Below are 15,978 nucleotides of genomic sequence, written 5' to 3' on the forward strand. Positions count from 1 at the left end.
CAGAAATAGAACAATGTTGCTTTTTGTTAGTTTCTGTGAATGACTTTAGGAGAACCAAAGGATGCAGTTATTTTCTTAGTAAATAGACAGGGCTGACAACTAAATAGCTCCCCTTGGACATTCTTCCCATCAAGGTTAAATAAACCTCACCTGATACCATGTATCAGCGAGTCCTGAGTCAGCTAACAGTGTTTTGCTTACCCTATTTCTCCACCTACATGTTCATATAACTTTTATGTAAGTGCATTAAAAACTGAATATGTTTTAAGAACATACATGTATTAAGAACCCTTATTAGAGAAACTCCCAAGGTTTTTAAAGTAGACTTCCTTCACAGAAAAGGGAAAAGTTATTTCATATATCTATTTGAGTATACCTACATATATTATAGGTAAATCAATAAAACCCTGGCAATGGTTACATTTCCTGAGCAAAGTTATCCTGACAACCTCTGGCAGTAAACACGCAATATCTACCCATGTGAGGAAATATGTTACAACTTTTAAAAAGTTTTACAGCAGCATCTACCAATAAATATTGACCTTTTACTACAGCCCAATCACCGTAGGTTTGGCAAAGTAAGTAATGCGCTTTCCCAAGACACTTCTCATTTCATTTCTTTTAAACAAGGATAATTCATTAAACACAAAACCTCAAATTTAGTTTCCATATAGTCTGATAAGGTTTCTGACATCAAGAAGTTCAAAATAAGAAGAAATCCTTTATCTTAACCCCTACCTCAACTTCTAGTTCAAAAACGTGGTTACCTTTACCAGGTCATATAGGAGAAGTGTATCATGGCAGGCCCTGCCCTTACAGAAAAGTCACAGGGGTTGAAGAGATAAGTACACACTGACACACCTTGAGCACAAAATAACAGGGCACTCAATCCAGCATGACGTGGTGAGGCACAAAGAAAGTGCAAGAGGAACTTGGAAAAAAGAAAGACCGAGGAAAGCTTCCTATGGCAGAAAGGGATGGAAATGGACCCTATGAACTGGGTGAGATGTGAAGAGGAGAGGGAGGAACCGCACCTGTCGAATACTCATTCATGCCTTCCTGGTTGAGCCTGGGATTGTTCCAACACCACCTCCTTCACATGACGCTGCTCCATGAGTAAATTATTGATTGGTTTTAACCAGTCATGCTGATCCCATTCCCATGACTGGCTTAGGGCTGGATCTGTGACCCCAGCTCTGGTTATAGCAAGTCTGCTGGGCTTTCTGGGAAAGGTAGCATTCTTCCTAAATGGGGATGCAATGGAAGGAGGGACTCTCTTCTCTTTCTGGATGCCATAATGTCTAAACATACCAAGTGAAGCGACTGCAACTATGGTGCTGCCCTTACTGAAGGAACAGACTAGGAAGACAGAAAGGATCTGGGTTCTTGAGGATGTGACTTAACTCCATCAACTATCCCTAGAAGAGTTCTACCATCCTGTTATGGAGGTCATCTTTTTTTTTTTTTTTTTTAATTTTTTTTTTTTTTAACATTTATTTATTATTGACAGAGAGGGAGAAACAGAGCATGAGCATGGGAGGGACAGAGAGAGGAGGAGACACAGAATCCAAAGCAGGCTCTAGGCTCTGAGCTGTCAGCACAGAGCCCAACATGGGGCTCAAACTCACAAACCGTGAAATCGTGACCCAAGCCGAAGTCGGACGCTTAACCGACTGAGCCACCCAAGCGCCCCTGGAGGTCTTCTTATTATATAAGATAACACATTTACTTACTGTTGAAGCTACATTGAATTGAATTTGTTTCTTGTAGCCAAAGGACTTTAACTAATTGCCTAACCAATAACCACTCTTCCTTTCTTACCTAGTAATAGAATTCTGATTTTGGTTCAGACAATATGCTCAGTTCAAAAGCCATACTTTCTAGCATCCTATTCTTAGGTGTGCCCATGTGACTAAGTTCTAGCCAATGAGATGTGAGCAGAAGTATTGTATAGAGGGTTTAAGATGGCTTCTTGAAGCTGACTTTTGGGAGATATCCCCCTCTTTCTTTTCTCCTTCATCTTTCCTGTTGCTGAGAACTGGGTCATGATGGCTACAGCTTAAGTAGACAGCTGTTTTGTGATCTTGACGTGGTAGCTATACAATGAGAAGTGCAGAGTATCAGGGCCTACGTCCCTGTTGACTCTGTGATGCACCATAATAGTTCCATAGTTTTGTGTGTGTGTGTGTGTGTGTGTGTGTGTGTGTGTGTGTAGACGCCTTATGTGTTTAAGCCATTTGTGTTTGAGATAGTGGGTGTTTACTTTTTCCTCCCTTATCTTTCTATGTATTCAGATTTTAAAAATCGAGTAACCATTAATTTTATGATCATTTTCTTAAAAAGCTAAGTGTGTCTGTGACTTTCCAGCACCTCCAACATTATTTTCTTTGTTATAAATGTATAGGCCAGGGGGTACCTGGGTGGCCCAGTCGGTTAAGCACCTAACTCTTGATTTTGACTCAGGTCATGATCTCACGGTGTGTGGGCTCAAGCCCCACATCAGGCTCTGTGCTGTCAGCAGAGCCTACTGTGCTGACAGCACAGAGCCTGCTTGGATTCCCTCTCTGCCCCTACCCCACTCAGTCTCACACTCTCATTTTCTCTCTCTGAAAAAGAAACATTGAAAAAACAATTTCAAACCTATAGTCTAAATTAAGAAGTAGTAAAAATACCTATTAGGGAAAAACAATAAACAAATTATGAATTAAAGGTTGTACTAAAGCATATAATAATATATTAAACAAGCATCGTTTGACGAAGAGTGGACAATACATGGAAGAAATAACTTAGCCTATTTCCTTGCTGGAAAATTAAATTATGCTAGTAGAAAATCAAATACGTGTTCACTTACTTATAGTCACTATTATTTTCAAAGAATAATTAGCTTTGATTAAAATAAATAAATGAAACAAATAAATGAACCAGCAAACTGTGGTTTCAGTTGCCTCTCTATGCTTTCTGAATCCTAAGTCAAACCTTTTAACACTGAACTGCTTGATTCTCCTGCTGGATTTCCCCTAGTCCCCTATGAAATCCTGACTTAACCCCCAAGTTTGAGTTCACCCCATGTTTCATCACCTCCACTTCTAAACTGCTAATCACTACAGGGCAAAGTTACAGGGCCCATTGGTTCCACTATACATTAATATTACCTAGGCTTTAACTGAGACTTTTCTATATTCTTCGTCAATTCTTTGTTCATTTCAGATGGACCCAATTAAACATTTCCTACAATGTGTCTAGTTACTAGATTCTAGTGGGCTGAGATAACTAGTCTTCCTTCCCCCTTCTGCTTCCTTTGAGAGGATTCTCCACCTCAAGTAGCCCCAGTGGGTGGGGATGAATCCATGACCCAGATTGGACCATGCCATTCCAAACAGAATGACAACTGGTTCAAGGACAGGCACGTGAGGTTAAGTCTGGCCAACCAGAGTCCTCCTTGGAATTTTCCACTGGAAGCTGCAAGGAAGCCTTTAGATACCCATTTTGGATCTCAAGATGCAAAGAGGTGCTTAGAGCTACCAAACATTTGATTTCGCACCATATGGAGACCAGCTATTTCCAACACGAAAGAATGAAGCCAAAACACGAAATTAGAGACAATCAAAGCTAAGAAATGGAGAGCATGAGAAAACTCTCATAGCTTTAAAACCTTGAGATCGGGTGCCGTCTGAAGCCAACTCCACCTCTGGACTTTCTAGTTCTACATGAAACAATAAATCCTCTATTGTGTCTCAGCTGGGTTTCTGTCTCTTAAGCTCTGGGGACTCCTGTCAAATACAGCACATATTCCAAGCTTTCACTACTCTCCCCAAACCAGAAACCACCTACTAGCAGTCCCTGAATGTCTGCCTCATGATGCACGTCTTTACCCCAAAGTAACCCTACTGAAATGATTCTTTAAAAAAACTTAGATTCAAGGCCCTTTGTCCCTATCTGGCCACAGGCACCTTTCTCCAGCCTGTCAATGTTGATCCCTCATTTCTTGTGAAAAATCTCTCCTCCCACAGCTCCTGGGGCACAGTTCTGCCCTAGTTCTCCTGCTCCTCTGGCACTTGGTCTTCTTCCCACACCCGGATTCAAGTGTTTCCCAAGGAGTTGTCTTTGGCTTCCTTCCCTTTTCTTTTACCCTCTCTCTCTTGGCAAGCTCTTTCAATCTCATGTTTCCAGTAATCACCTTAAAATAAAAGACTCCCAAATATATACCCATAATACTCTAATTCTATAATCTATACCCACGAATCTCTCTTCTGGACTTCACATCTATATTTCCAGAGGCCCCTACCCGTATCCCATCAAAATTCCATATGTATATTGAAGAATAATAGCTTCTCTTCCAAAACAATTTCTCTTTCTGTATTGTCTGTATGTCTGTATTTTTATCAAAACACACCAGACTCCTGGTAATCCTAAATGAAAGTGTTATGGACATCACCTTCATCATGCCAGCTGACACGTCTTCCTGATTCTATTTCCATCTTTTGCAGATATCCCCTCCTCTCTCTCATTGCTTCTCATCTGCCCTAGTTCAAATTCCCATGATTCGCAGCTGAACTGTTGCCGGTAGCAACATGTGTTGCTTCAAGTGTCTCCCTGCAATTTCTCAATCCCAAATATCCTACTGTCTGCTATGGAATACCTTTACTGAAGGTCCTATTCGGTCAAGTTATTTCTTAGCTCGAAACACTTCAACAGTCACTCAAAAGTTGAAATTCCTTGTTAGTCTGCCAGGAAAGAGGCACAGGACTGGAGCTGAAAGTCTGGCCTCAGACTCCTTTCTAGGTTCCTTTCCCATAACTTCCTTTCAGGAACTCAACACTACAACCCAACCAGACACCACACCATTCCTACCACCAGCCGTTATATCTTTTCTAAAGACACCAGGTTCTAGATCTTTTCGTACACTCCTTCTTCCACATCTCTTCATGAATTAACCTACCATCCCTCAGGACTCTCTAGAAATACCAACTCTTGGTGAGGTCTTCCCTAATCTTTCTTAATACGTAGAAATTCCTTTAGCCTCTGAACTCCCAAAACTCTTACACCATCCATCCCTCTTGAAAGTAAAGATCCCATTTAACCCAACACTGAACACAGTGCTTTACCTAACAAAAGTTCGTTGAATTAATAAACTGTCTTACATGTCTTTCCCCATCCTCTCCACATCTACAGGACCATAGACTGGGATTAAAACCAGGTCTATTACTAATATGCTATGTAACCTTGGGCAAGTTACTCAATCACTCTGCAGAAAACCTCAGCTTCCTCATCAGCAAGGTGGGACTGAATATAGCTCAATGTTATATGAATTAAAACAAAACAATGTCTGTTCTGGGGGTGGGGGTGGGGGTGGCTATCCAATACATAGCAGGTAAAATTGGTATAAACTCTGCTCCCATTTATCTTTTTACACCCTTACTTCCTAATCTGAGAGCTCCCCAAATGACACACAGGAACTAACATGAACCAGACAAGCAGTGCCCCTCTGTGAGCTCACTGTGTACTTCTCAACAGTAAGGGCAGTGGTCTTTGCTCACAAATCATCCCAACAGAGCACTATGAAGTGGAACAAGAGAATGCTCCCAAGAATAGAGTATTTTTAACTATCAAACATCACCAGAGCAACTGAGAAACTATTTTACTTTTTCTGGGGCATGGGGGGTGGGAATAGTTTTCAAAACAAAATAAATTATCAAGACATAGCAAGGTCCAACTGGTGGCTCCAGATTGTATGCTGGACCAGAATTTTATTTTTCTTCTTCTATAAGAATTATCTATGGGACAGCCATTAAATGTGAATGAAAATTACAGATCAGATGATAATATGTACCAACACTATTTTTCTGAGTTTAGACACCGTACTGCAGTTACTTAAATGGATTCTTCGAGTTTTTTTTTGAATAACGATGCAATATTTAGTGGTAAAGAGGAATTATAACCGCAACTTACTCTCAAATGGTTCAGGAAAAAATGTACATATATTTTAGATTTCATAGTGTGTGTGTGTGTATGTGTGTGTGTATGGAGAGAAAATGTTAACATTTGGAGAATCTGAGTAATGGTATGTGTGAAAATTCTTTATGCTTGCAATATTTTGTAAGTCTGAAATGTTATGTATGTGTGTGTGTATATATAAATATGTTCTATATGTAAGTACTGGCCAAATTAAACTACTTAAAACTATTTAGTTTTGATCCACTCTGTTTGTATCTGATTTGAAATCTCCCTGTTCGAATCATTCACTAGTCCTCTTTTATAAAGTAATGCCTTAATTTAGAATTAATTGCCCTAAAGATGAAAAAAATGATGAGCGGGCTTGAATTAGGACACAGAGACCTAAGTTTTATTTTAGCACTGTGAGTCTTCTAAAGCCAAAGTATATTTTGAAACCAATGGAATTATCCTCATCTTCTAGTATGCATTAAACAATAAACTGTACAAGTGCCAAAGCTGGCAATGGTTTCTACTGCTATTGCAACATCTAAACTCAAAGTAACATCCATGGTAGCCTATGGAAAAGCAGTTGGATATTCCTTCTGTTGATTCTAATTAAATCATTTTCACAGCTCCACATTTCAGACATTCCCCAGATGCCTACCAATGCTCTGTAGGTCTCAAGGAAAGTCAGAAATAGTTGTGCCAGCATCACATTGGACTAGATTCTGTGGATGCTAAATGAATATTTTCTAAGAATTCTGGCTTTCCTTTGGCATTGCTAACAAAAATCTATATTGACCCATTCCAACTTCCATCCACAAGCAAAATAACTTCTCCCTAAAGTCAAGAAAATCGGGAAAACAAAGACTGCAAATGTGTACAGGGATTAGTGAAATTTACCTTACTCCTGTGGACGTAGCACTTTATGGTCACAAAGCACCTTTACATAAATTACCCCATTTTCCCTTTATAATACTACTGTGAGGAGTTCCATGTTAAAGAGTAGGGAAACTAAGGCACAAAAATCAAGAGACAGTCCCAAGGTTTCAGATATTGTAGGTATTGAATTGAATATGTTTTTGTATGCTCAGAGACCGGAGTGCGGGGGGGACATCAGTGAATGGCATCCAGTCATTCAGGGCAAAAATCCTAGTCTCCTCCCTACTGCTCACTCTCATATCCAATTCAGTTCCTTCAGGATTAAGTCTAAACTCAGCTTGAAACATCACTTTATGATCTGGCCTCATATCGTGACACTTCTCCATCTTTCAGTATTTCAAATTTCTCTATGTTTCAATAGGAATAACTGTGTTTTAACACTTCTGAAATGTCTGAAATGTCTACTTCTGTGTCTTTGCACCTGCTATCAGGTTCTTTCTGGAGCAGTCTTACTACCCATCCTCATCCCCATCTGATAATTCCTAGGTGTCCTTCAAAACTCTGCTGAAGCCATTCTAGGAAGCCTTCCCCAAATCCTACAGTCTCAAGGGAATACAATACTTTAGGCTTTCACTGACCTTGCACATATTGCGTTAAAAGCCTTCATCACACTGTACCAAGTGGTAGTCCCATACCTTCCCCTAGACGAATGCTGTACAGTTGAATTTTCTGCAGCGTTAGGAACGTTCTAGTATCTGTGCTGCCGAATACAATAGTCACTAGCCACAAGTGGCTACTGAGTACTTGAACGATGGTTAGTTTAACTAAGGAACTGGATTTTTTAATTCAATTTTAATTATTTTAAATCTAAAACTAAATAGTCACCTATGGCCTATGGCTATGGTTTTGGGCAACACAGCTATAGACAGACTGTCAACTCAAGGACAAAGACCGTCCTTCCTTGTCTCTGTACCCCCGGTACCTACCAGAGTACCTGGCACAGAGCAGGATTCAGGGTTTATTGGAAGAGTAATTAAATGTTTAAGTATCTATAAACACTTTTTCTGTATTGTTGGGAAGTGATTCCACCCAACACTCCAAGCATTCTGGATTATCATATAAAATTTAGCCAACCCGGTCACATCTTGTAAAGTGTACCTCATTAACTATAATGGAAAAAAAAAATTTTTTTTCAGTAAATCATTCATTTCTACTCAGGGCACTTCAGCTTCACAATCACGTTTAAATGACTTCCAGATGACTTCTGAATAAATGGTTACACTGTTTATGAAATATTACAATAGTCGTGGCAGCATCATTTTGGAATGTCAAAATCAACTACAGTGTTTTATAAGGAAAGAAATGGGCTTTTTACCATGGTTTTATTAACATGGAAAATAATTCCTTTAAATGCCTGAAGTTATTCCCAGAGTATTAAAGACTATATTGCAGTATTCTTTAAAAATAACCATCAGCTTGGGGCGCCTGGGTGGCGCAGTCGGTTAAGCGTCCGACTTCAGCCAGGTCACGATCTCGCAGTCCGTGAGTTCGAGCCCTGCGTTGGGCTCTGGGCTGATGGCTCAGAGCCTGGAGCCTGTTTCCGATTCTGTGTCTCCCTCTCTCTCTGCCCCTCCCCCGTTCATGCTCTGTCTCTCTCTGTCCCAAAAATAAATAAACGTTGAAAAAAAAATTTTTTTTTTAAAAAATAACCATCAGCTTTCCTAACTGAATTCATTTTTGAAATCCCATCCAGTATTTGGAGATGTGCTGGCTTGATTTGATGGGCTCCATCACTTGTCAAAGCAGAATATGGAGAGAACGTGACCTACCTGCAAAGAACTAGCATTCAAATTCAATTTGGTTCCAATGAAAAGTCTCAACTGATAGAATTCATGAGCTTGACATGTGAGATTTTAAGAAATCCAAGATGTGAACTTCACAAAGCAGAGACAAAGCAGGTTTGATTCCATATCCAGGCCCTCATTACAAAATCCCTCAGAGTGGAATTGGCCATCTGAGGCATCAACAAAGATGGTTGGTACCCAATCGCCCCACCCAGAGCAAAGAGAACTTGTCCATTTCTATCTGGTGCATCACACATCACACAGTGATTATAAAATGGATGGACAACCACCTGCAAATGTCCTTTCATTGCATAATTACTCCTGTAAAGGGAGACTAATCCTAAAGTCTAAAACTTTATAAATAAATATATTTATGTAATATATACATATACATTTATAAATACATCAATAACAAATGAGAACAAATAAGCGAAGCATCTTTTAAAACCTTGAGCAAGGAGGTGGGGGCTTCAAATACACAGTTCACTCCTTTTTAATTTAAAATTTTAATTAAAAAATGAATAATTAGGGAGTTGGGTAGGCAAAATGGGTGAAGAGGGTCAAAAAGTACCAACTTCCAGGGAAGTCTGAGTGGCTCAGTCGGTTAAGTGTCTGACTTCGGCTCAGGTCATGATCTCACGGTTCGTGGGTTCGAGCCCCACATCGGACTCTGTGCTGACAGCTCAGGGCCTGGAGCCTGCTTCAGATCCCATGTCTCCCTCTCTCTCTGCCCCTCCCTCACTCATGCTCTTTCTCAAAAATAAATAAAAACATTTAAAAAAATAAAGAAACTTCAATATTCTAAGTTATTAAAAAAAAGTACCAACTTCTAGTTATAAAATAAATAAGTCATGGAGATATAAGGTACAGCACACTGAATATAGTTAATAATACTGTATTGTGTATTTGAAAGTTGCTGAGTAAATCTTAAAAAAGTTCTCATCACAAGAAAAAATGTGTAACTAATGGTGAATGTTAACTAGACGTATTGTGGTGATCATTTCATAATATATACAAATATTAAATCATTACATTGTATACCTGAAACTAGTATGTTACTGGTCAACTATATCTCAATAAAATAAATGAATAACGTTACAAAATAATTAATGTTCACGCTTAATTCTTTTCCCCAAAGATAACATTTAGTATTATACATTCCACTGCTTTTTTCTGTATGCACTTTAAAATGGTAAAATAAGTACTCGCTATTATTTACACAACACTTGCTCTGTTTCATGCACTGTCCTAAGCATTCAACATCTATTAATTCATTCTGTCTTCACCAGAGGGAGGACTGTTGCTATCTGTACCTTATAGACAAAGAAACTGAGCAGAGGGAGGTTAAATAACTTGACCCAGTTCACAAGCTTAGAAGTGGCAAATGATCTCTGTTCAGTTTTTGCTGTGGGAACACTGTGTTCAGCTAAGTAGTGTGGGAAGAAAAATTTCTCCAAAACTTTACTAAATCCTTATCTGCTATTTCAATGCTTTTGTCAGAAGCAAGGGAGCACACATAACCTGCATGGCTTATATTTGATTCCTTTTCCCCATGTTGGGGGAGAGGCTGAGCTAAGATAGGAGACATTCGCAGACCTGGATCTAACACTCAACAGCTGGGCTGTAGGATACAATCTGTAATATGAATTTAAATTCCTTCAGGGCTGTATCTCTTTGATGTTCTTAGTATCAAGCTGTCCCCTTCTTACCTACATGTATTACATAATCCACTAGCCTGGCCATTAAAAACCTATATTTAACTGATTCAGATCTGATTTTATTTTTCACCTGGATTCCTATTATATAGTTTCCAATTACTTTAAAATGTAGTAGTACCTATTTTTATCATAAACTTTAAAAAAAAGTCTGAAAAGCAAAACGAAATGGAGGTTAAAACAGATGGAAAGAAATTTTCCACAATGTCAACTGTTAAACTGGAAACGTGAGCTGCAGCTGACAAGTCCAGAAACATTCTTAAAGGTGTTCTAAGCGACTGGGATGATGTTCCATGCCTTCAACCAATCCCCAAAGGTCATGTGCAAATGTCCAAGGGGACCCACACTCAGTTTTCTGCTCGCTCCCAACAATATTGTCTCCTGCATCATTACCCTAAAACGCCTTGTATTATTTTTTATGGTTGTGTTACCCATACAGCAACTCCTCTGGCAACAATGGTAATTACCCCAGCCTTGTTATCTCAGGATAACACTGTAATTAACTTGTGTCACTGTAGCATTCATGGTTATAATAATTGCAGCAAAAAACTCCTATGAAAGTAACATTTTTAGTTCTGGCTTTCAAAAATAACTCCAGCAATTACACTGCTTAAAAAAATCAAGTTTGTTTCCCCGAAAACAACATGATTTCCTCTGCACACAAAGCTCACTGAAATTGAGCTAATCTGAATGTTCCCTAAGAAACATTAGACTATCTCTTTTGTAAGAGCTTCCAAAGAGAATGGGGAAACAAAAACACAAATAAAACATATTTCTCAAAATATTACTTACAGCTCCTCTAGAAAAGGAAAGTTCTTAAATGCATCTTCTGGTAATTGAGTAATGTTGTTCATACTGATATCCCTGGAAAACATAAAATTAAGAAAATTTTTAACTAAGTGATACTAGACTTAAAGAACTCAACTCAGAAGAATAATTAGCTGCTGACATTCTGTAAAGAAGAAAAATGAGCACATAAGACAGATATAGGGACAATCCTAATTTGGCTTCCAAATACAAAGTTAAATCTTTTATTATAAATGATGTCCCATAATTTAGAAATGTACCCAGGTCCTGGATTTTCCTTTCCCTCTTCAAATATCCTTGAGAAAAGAAAAAAGAAAAAGCAAAGAAAAAAGAAAAGAAAAATGCCTCAAACTACCTACGACTGGGCCAGTTTGATTTCCCAGTGCTCTGGTATTCAAATGCTGTACCTGATAAAAATAAACAAATGAATACCCCAGGGCATGATAAAAGATTTGCAGGCATAGGTGGCTTCTTAAGTCACTGTCAGGGACAATAAAACAGGTCCTAGCTGTATTCCAGGCATTTTTTCTGCAAAACCTATAAAAGTCCTCCAGGTAATAGCTGTAAGGGGATTTAATTTTTAGCCTACGAAGAGATGCAGCCTAGAGACATGTGCTTACATGACAGGTATGCTGTCCATTTACAGTTTTTCCTCAAAGAAGCAGCAGAAAGGAGAGAACTCACTTGATGATACAACTCGACAATTAACTACATTCAAACAGCTAAAAAATACTTTATTAACCATTTCCTTCCTCCCCGGCAACTGCCTTCTCAGTTGGTTTTCTCTTTTCACACTCTGTTTAATATGGACATTGTGAAAGACAGGTTAAGGCAGTCTCAGAGGGAAAGCCCCAGCATGCACTGGGACAGTTGCCTCAAATCAGGTTCCTCTGCCTCTTGTCTCTGGCTGGGTCCTCAGGCCTCTCTTTTCTAAAACTCACCATGAAAACTCACAAATGTGACTGCCTCATCACTAGTTCAGACATACCGATATATGAGGGTAGAAGAGAAATCAGCTAATAATAAAACACCCAAATCAGCTAACAATAAGAACACTAGGACTTTTATTAATTTGGTCAGGAGAAATTTTCTTTTAAAAGAGATGACACCTGGGGCGCCTGGGTGACTCAGTCGGTTAAGCATCTGACTTCAGCTCAGGTCATGATCTCACAGTTCCGGAGCTCGAGCCCCTCGTCAGGCTCTGTGAGGACAGCTCGGAGCCTGGAGCCTGCTTCGGATTCTGTCTCCCTCTCTCTGCCCCTCCTCCACTCATGCTCTGTCTCTCTCTGTCTCAGAAATAAACAAACAAACAAACAAATAAATAAGATGACACCTTCGGTACCAAAGTAGGTGAATCTCTTCTCCCTATCTTTTCCATTCATTGGAATTTGGAAATGGAATTCACATTCCTCTTTATGAGCTCTTCCCAAGGCAAGTTTGGAAACCTTTCTGGTTCAGGAATAACGGCAACAGCAGACACAAAACCAGCAATAGCAGTATCAGCTAAGGTATAGAGAATACTGAAACTGTGGTAAGACCACACATAACATCTCCTTTTACAGTGGGGAAGACTGGGGCTTCCTGAGGTACAGAACTCCCCAAGGCTACCCACCAAATGGTGTAACAGGAAATGTACATCCCAGAGTCCATGATTTTAACTGCACACTGAGCCTTCCCAAGTATCACATGAGTCCTGTTACTTCTCTCCAGTGGTAGTCAAGATAGAAAGCAAAGCCATGCAAACTGGTGAAACCACTCTAGACAACAGTGTGGAGGTGCCTCAGAAAGTTAAAGATGGAACTACCTTATGACCCAGCAGTTGCACCACTTGGTATTTAGCCAAAGGATACAAAACTACAGATTCAAAGGGGTACATGCACCCCAATGTTTATAACAGCATTATCATCAATATAGAAAGAGTCCAAAATATGGAATCTGAGTAATATGATATATTACTCAGCCATCAAAAAGAATGAAATCTTACCATTTGTGATGATGACATAGATGGAGCTAGAGTATATTATGCTAAGCAAAATTAAGTCAGTCAGAGAAAGACAAAAACCATATTATTTCACTCATATGTGGAATTTAAGAAACAAAACAGATGAACATATAGGAAGGGAAAAAGAGACAAAGAAAAGCAAACCATAAGAGACTCTTAATGATAGAGAACAAAATGATGGTTGATGGAGGGAGGTGGGCAGGGGATGGGCTAAATGGGTGATGGGTACTAAGGAGGGCTCTTGTTATGATGAGCACTGGGTATTGTATGTAAGTGATGAATCACTAAATCCTATTCCTGAAACCAGTATTATACTATATGTTAACTAACTAGAATTTAAATAAATAAAAGTTTGGAAAAAAAAAAAAAAAGATACAAAGCAAACTCACCGTCCTACCATGGGTGAAAGGGAAAGGGATACTGCCTCTAAGACCTAGGTACAATCATCAGTGAACCTTAAGAGAACTTCTGCCTGACAATTTGAAAAAAAAAAAAAAAAAAAAGAGAATTATAAATAGCTTTAGGAATTGAGAAACCAAAGTTCATAAAAATTTGAGCATAAACTGCTCTAGAGATGAATCCTATGTCCATAGGGATTCCAAAATTCCACACTCATTCCAAAATTTTATCATTGAAAATAACTAAAATTCTACTAAAGATAACTTATGAGAAAAACAAAATGAATACACCTTTCAAGGAATTATTATTATCAATTATTATTATATTATTATTATTTGAGACGGAGACAGAGAGAGAGAGAGAGAGAGAACACAGGCAGGGGAGAGGGGCAGAAGGAGGGAGAAAGAATCCCAAGCTGACTCCACACTGAGCACAGAGCCCAACTAGGGCCTCGATCCTATGACCCTGGGATCATGACCTGAGCTGAAATCAGGAGTTCAGACGCTCCTGATTTCCTGAAATCAGACGCTCAGCCAGCTGAGCCACCCAGGCGTCCCTCCCTCAAGAATTATTTTTAAACACAGGCCCTGATAGTAATTTAGTCAGTGATCATTATCCTTGGGCAGGGGAAGGGAAACTCTTTGTTTTTCATAAACACTCAAGCAACTTACTGGAGAAATAGCACCAAAATAGGGTGCTTCTAAAGAAGCAGGTTCAACTCCTGACACTGCCAATAGCCACTGTGTAATCCTGGGCCTCAGTTTACTCATCTGTAAATGAGAGCACTGAACCAAATGGCTGAGGGGCTTCCCAGCCTGAAGCTATATACTTCTATGAGTTACCTTTTCCTGTAGTTTTCATGGAGGGGCCCATCCTCCCTGATGAAATTATATGAGGTTCATTTTGTGGAAAAGGAATGTTTCTGGAAAATTTACCATAACACAAAATTTAAAGACTATTAGTTTCCCATTATAAAACCAATGAGTCACTCCCACTGCAAAACTATTTGCTCTTACCCAATGAAATCATTCTTAAGAATACAACAAAACATTTAGTCACACTGAAAGGCAAAATAACAATCTGAGTAAGCAGTGATCTTTAAAATATCACACGACTATGGTGTTCTTTAGCCATTCCAATAAATGGAGAAAGAAGGACAACCACAATTTATTACTTTACGAAAGGAGGCACTCCATGCAGTTGCCCCTAAGCTTGGCACACCTGAAGTCAGGTGAACATCACAGTAACAGAAAAACTGATTACTTGCCTCACCATAAAAAGACACATAATTAGAAATTACACCACACTATTCTCAGCATTCCAATTTTTTAAAACACAGACACCTATACACTTCTCTCATTTTTTCCCCTCAGAGTAACAAGACATGACAGGTAGTTCTGCTGTGAGCTATAAATGCAATCAGTAGGACTCTATATTTACAAACTAATATGTTTTAAACATGTGGTGAAGTTTTGTTTCAAAGCTTTAGACACAGGAGCAACACTAGCTTCCACAATGTTCTGAATTTCCACACACTCAGAGAGGTTCCATATCTTTATAGGTGTTTTCTCTCATATTTTCGGGGCATTAAACAAAACATTTGAGAATAAGAAAGAAAAAAAAAAAGCAGAAGGGGGAGCCTACAAGATGTTATCTCCAGAGAAGTTCTGGAAACATGTGGTTACAGATTATAAGGTGGGTGGGTACTCATTTAAAATAATGAGGGCTAATGGTGATAAACAACCTACAGACAAGCCTTGGAGAAGATTCCAGACCTGACATCACCAACACCGACAAGAGAGCTTATGGCTGGAAAGGATGCTGGGGGTGAGAAGTTAACTGTAACAATTTACAAATGGAAGCCCTACACCATACTTACCAACATCTCAGGCTCACAAGCCGTATGAATTATCAAAACATGTAAGTTAAAAAATTTGTATAGAAAATGTTCAGCTAAAAGATAAACCTTAAGATCAGTGGTTTGACATTCAGATGAGCAGCACAACCTTATAGTGGTAACCTCTGAAGTTAAACCCAGTGATCTGCCATCCCGGGTCGCTATGAAGAAAATAAATCTAACATAGAAAACCAAAAATCATACGAGGTCAGAGCACCGCCAACTCAAAACATCTCTGAGGGCAATTTCGAGAGAGCCGATGGCTGTAACTGGAGTTGGCCTGGCATAGTTGGAAGTGCACGGGTTGGCAGCCACACAGACCAAGATCTACTTACGAACTTACAAGACTAGCTGTGTGATCATGGGCAAGCTGTTCATCTCTCCTGAGTCCCAGCTACTTCACTTGGGAAAAAAAGAGGCAGTAATAACCAGACCTCGTAGACTGCTATGAAGATCAGAAAATGTCAAGTCACGTAGAAGAAGCTAAATAAGTGATAA

At 39.2% G+C, this 15,978-nt stretch overlaps 1 protein-coding gene across 1 annotated transcript in view; it reads right to left on the minus strand.

Moving 5' to 3' along the window:
• The window catches only part of LGR4 (leucine rich repeat containing G protein-coupled receptor 4), a 102,823-nt gene that overhangs the window by 37,046 nt on the left and 49,799 nt on the right, over positions 1–15,978 (minus strand). The window contains exon 2 of the mRNA XM_043580842.1: positions 11,168–11,239. Coding sequence (XP_043436777.1) covers positions 11,168–11,239 — 72 coding nt within the window. The remainder of the gene's footprint in view (positions 1–11,167; positions 11,240–15,978) is intronic.

This window comes from Prionailurus bengalensis, chromosome D1 (genome assembly GCF_016509475.1).
Source record: "Prionailurus bengalensis isolate Pbe53 chromosome D1, Fcat_Pben_1.1_paternal_pri, whole genome shotgun sequence".
Classification (NCBI taxonomy): domain Eukaryota; kingdom Metazoa; phylum Chordata; class Mammalia; order Carnivora; family Felidae; genus Prionailurus; species Prionailurus bengalensis.